At 48.3% G+C, this 4,487-nt stretch overlaps 1 gene segment (V, D, J or C); it reads right to left on the bottom strand.

The window, feature by feature from the left end:
• The window catches only part of LOC103741722, a 20,559-nt gene extending 16,072 nt beyond the window's left edge, over window positions 1–4,487 (bottom strand). The window contains 2 exon segments of the V gene segment in view: window positions 3,865–4,280; window positions 4,385–4,487. Of these exon segments, the coding sequence occupies window positions 3,865–4,280; window positions 4,385–4,430 (462 nt within the window).

The following is a 4,487-nucleotide window of genomic DNA, read 5'->3' as shown; positions in this document are numbered from 1 at the left end:
GCACGTGTACAGAAGAGCTTCGCGTGTACAGAGGAGCTTCACGTGTACAGAGGAGCTTCACACGTACAGAGGAGCTTCACGTGTACAGAGGAGCTTCACGTGTACAGAGGAGCTTCACACGTACAGAGGAGCTTCACACGTACAGAGGAGCTTCACACGTACAGAGGAGCTTCACACGTACAGAGGAGCTTCACACGTACAGAGGAGCTTCATACGTACAGAGGAGCTTCACACGTACAGAGGAGCTTCATACGTACAGAGGAGCTTCACACGTACAGAGGAGCTTCATACGTACAGAGGAGCTTCACACGTACAGAGGAGCTTCATACGTACAGAGGAGCTTCACACGTACAGAGGAGCTTCATACGTACAGAGGAGCTTCACACGTACAGAGGAGCTTCATACGTACAGAGGAGCTTCACACGTACAGAGGAGCTTCATACGTACAGAGGAGCTTCACACGTACAGAGGAGCTTCATACGTACAGAGGAGCTTCACACGTACAGAGGAGCTTCATACGTACAGAGGAGCTTCACACGTACAGAGGAGCTTCATACGTACAGAGGAGCTTCACACGTACAGAGGAGCTTCATACGTACAGAGGAGCTTCACACGTACAGAGGAGCTTCATACGTACAGAGGAGCTTCACACGTACAGAGGAGCTTCATACGTACAGAGGAGCTTCACACGTACAGAGGAGCTTCATACGTACAGAGGAGCTTCACACGTACAGAGGAGCTTCATACGTACAGAGGAGCTTCACACGTACAGAGGAGCTTCATACGTACAGAGGAGCTTCACACGTACAGAGGAGCTTCATACGTACAGAGGAGCTTCACACGTACAGAGGAGCTTCATACGTACAGAGGAGCTTCACACGTACAGAGGAGCTTCATACGTACAGAGGAGCTTCACACGTACAGAGGAGCTTCATACGTACAGAGGAGCTTCACACGTACAGAGGAGCTTCATACGTACAGAGGAGCTTCACACGTACAGAGGAGCTTCATACGTACAGAGGAGCTTCACACGTACAGAGGAGCTTCATACGTACAGAGGAGCTTCACACGTACAGAGGAGCTTCATACGTACAGAGGAGCTTCACACGTACAGAGGAGCTTCATACGTACAGAGGAGCTTCACACGTACAGAGGAGCTTCATACGTACAGAGGAGCTTCACACGTACAGAGGAGCTTCATACGTACAGAGGAGCTTCACACGTACAGAGGAGCTTCATACGTACAGAGGAGCTTCACACGTACAGAGGAGCTTCATACGTACAGAGGAGCTTCACACGTACAGAGGAGCTTCATACGTACAGAGGAGCTTCACACGTACAGAGGAGCTTCATACGTACAGAGGAGCTTCACACGTACAGAGGAGCTTCATACGTACAGAGGAGCTTCACACGTACAGAGGAGCTTCATACGTACAGAGGAGCTTCACACGTACAGAGGAGCTTCATACGTACAGAGGAGCTTCACACGTACAGAGGAGCTTCATACGTACAGAGGAGCTTCACACGTACAGAGGAGCTTCATACGTACAGAGGAGCTTCACACGTACAGAGGAGCTTCACACGTACAGAGGAGCTTCACACGTACAGAGGAGCTTCACACGTACAGAGGAGCTTCACACGTACAGAGGAGCTGGCACTGAAGAAGACGCAGAAGTGCGGAAATGATTTGGGGAATTCAGGCGCCGAATTTTCTTACTTAATGTGGGTTGTCACTGGTTTAGTTATAGCAAGACCAGCCTTTGTCTAACTTTACTGTGAAGGACTAGGAAGAAGGCGCTTTAAGCTTTGTAGTCACTTTGTCCTTCTTCACATTTACTAAATTCAACAGTTTAGCATTATAACAGCGCACTGTGTGCATGGGCCACATTTTTCTTATCCCTTCATCTGTTGATGGGCGTCTAGTCGACTCAGTTTCCTGGCTGTTGTGAATAGATCAACAATGAACATGTATGCACAAGAGTCTTTGTAGCACCTCAGAAGTGTGCTGCATATATGCTCAGTCTGGCCTTATGCAGTTCTGTTTCTAGGTTTTTGATAAATCTCCATACTAATTTCCAATGTGTCTGAAATAGTTTTCACCCCATCTCGTTACACCCATGCCAACATTTCTGGTTATTTGTGTTGCCAGTTCACTTTGAGATAAAACTTTTCCTTTTCAGGGACACAGGATGTTCTAGATGGAGGTGAAACATTCCATCCTGCAGGAAAGCTTGTTAAGTTCAGGAAGGAAAACAACTCAATAGATTCATGAAGCCCCTGAGGTTGACCAGACTCACCACTCTGGACCCCCAAGCACGTATAAGTAATAAGGACTGATGGGGCCAGTCAAAAGCACGGAAAAAGAAGTGACCAGCTGAGCCACTGCTGGGAGGAGGCTCAGACCAGCTAGGATTCCTGGAGAAGATACTCTCCAAACTGTTGAGCTGCCTGCAAGGTGCTAGTGTGCTCCATGTTTCCAGGTCTTGTGAGCTTTCACCCCTGCTGGTGTGGGCTTTGGTGGTGCAGCTGTCTTTGAGACATTTCTAGAAGAGGGCATTGGTGAAGGTAGAGCCTCAGTTTCAGTGGAGGCCCCAGCTTTCTGGCGATGCCAGGACCATGGGACGCCCACCAAGGGCAGCAGCAGGTGTGGAATGGAGGTGGCCTGGGATTGTGAGACGAGATGTGTGTGCTTTCAATGGTAGAGTCAGAGAAGCAGAACTGCCAAAACCCTTTGGAGTCCAGAAGACTGTGAGTGAATCCCAGCTACTTTGTGGGACTTAGGTTTTGCTTAGGTGTGTCCAAGTCTTCCCTTTGAAATGAGACAGTAGTTGTTTGCATTTTACAGGAGTCCACAGTTAAGAGACTTTTAAAGAAACTGTGAATTTTTAAGTGTTTGGATTTTTTTTGAAGGACTGTGGGGATTTCAAATTACACTGTCTTATGTTGTGATACCAAAGTTCACATCATATCTTGGGGACAAGAAATTGAAAGATTGTGGCTTAATAGTGATGTGTTTTGTGTGTCAAGTTGAGAAGGGGTCAATTGTGTTGGATAGCTTTAGTGTCAACTTGACACACCTGGGTAGAGGGAGCCTCAATTGGGGAATTTCCACCACTGACCTGCCATGTGGCCACATCTGTGGGGCATCTTCTTGATTGTTGAGTGATGTGGGAGGGCCCAGCCCACTGTGGGTGGTGCCACCCCTGGGCAGGTCATTCTGTGTTGTATAAGGAAGCAGGCTGAGCAGGAGCTGAGACAAGCCAGTAAGCAGTGTTCCTCCATGGCCTGTGCTCCAGCTCCTGCCTCCATATTCCTGCCCTGAGTTCCTACCTTGGGCTCTATAAGTGATCAGCTGTGACCCAGGAGATGTAAGCTAAATAAACCCTTTCCTCCCCAAGTTGGTATTGGTCAGTGTTTTGCCACAGCAGTGGAAAAGTCACTAGAACAACCTATGAGGCTGGGAAGCTGGCTCTATGGGTAGTATTTGATGAACAAGAAGAACCTGATTTCATATCTTAATACCCAGGTTGAAACACACATGTGGCAGTATACTAGTAATCTAGCTCTTAATAGGGAGAATGATCTTGGGGGTCACTGCATACCTAGTCTCAGTGAGAAAACTTCTCTCAAAAGATATAGAGTGATAGAAACACCAGATATCAACATGTGCACAAATATACATACACATGCATGTAAAAACCCAAAATGATAAATATTCAACACAATTGAAAACAGAACTATAAAAATATTCTGAAAACTTCAAACATTAGTACACACCACAGCTATAGAGAGGCTCTCTGGGAAATCTGTGCTGTGATGAGGAGACACAGCCCAGACACAGAGGTGTCCTTTATGCCTCTGTACCTCTGCTGTGCTGTGACCCAGAGCTAGGTATGTTCCAGTGCCCCCTGCTGGTCCTGAGTGCCCTGCAGGGAGTTTGTGTCTGAGCTCACAGGAACTTTCCCTCACTGTGTCTCTTACACAGTAATACAGGGCGGTGTCCTCAGATCTCAGACTGCTCATGTCCAGGAACAGGGTGTTCTTGGCATTGTCTCTGGAGACGGTGAATCGGCCCTTCACGGAGTTGGCGTAGTGTGTGGTACCACCACTACTACTTATGTATGAGACCCACTCCAGCCCCTTCCCTGGAGCCTGGCGGACCCAGTGCATCCAGTAGTTACTGAAGGTGAATCCAGAGGCCACACAGGAGAGTCTCAGGGATCCCCCAGGCTGCACCAAGCCTCCCCCAGACTCCAGCAGCTTCTCCTCACACTGGACACCTGCAAACACAGAGAATCCTGGTCAGGAACCTGTCACACATGTTCACTATCCCTCTCAATCTGTCCACTCACAGGATCAGCATCTCCTCTTCTCTGTAAATTACCTTTTAAAAGCACAACAAGGAAAAGCCAGCTCAGCCCCAGCTCCATGGTGAGTCTGTTCAGTGCTGGTCACTGAATGGGAACACAGGGAATGCAGGGCTGGGC

The sequence above is a fragment of the Nannospalax galili genome, unplaced genomic scaffold, assembly GCF_000622305.1.
Source record: "Nannospalax galili isolate Female #2095 unplaced genomic scaffold, S.galili_v1.0 scaffold1600, whole genome shotgun sequence".
Taxonomy (NCBI): domain Eukaryota; kingdom Metazoa; phylum Chordata; class Mammalia; order Rodentia; family Spalacidae; genus Nannospalax; species Nannospalax galili.
Note: the sequence above shows the minus strand (reverse complement) of the source record. Positions and strands in the feature narration are given on the sequence as shown.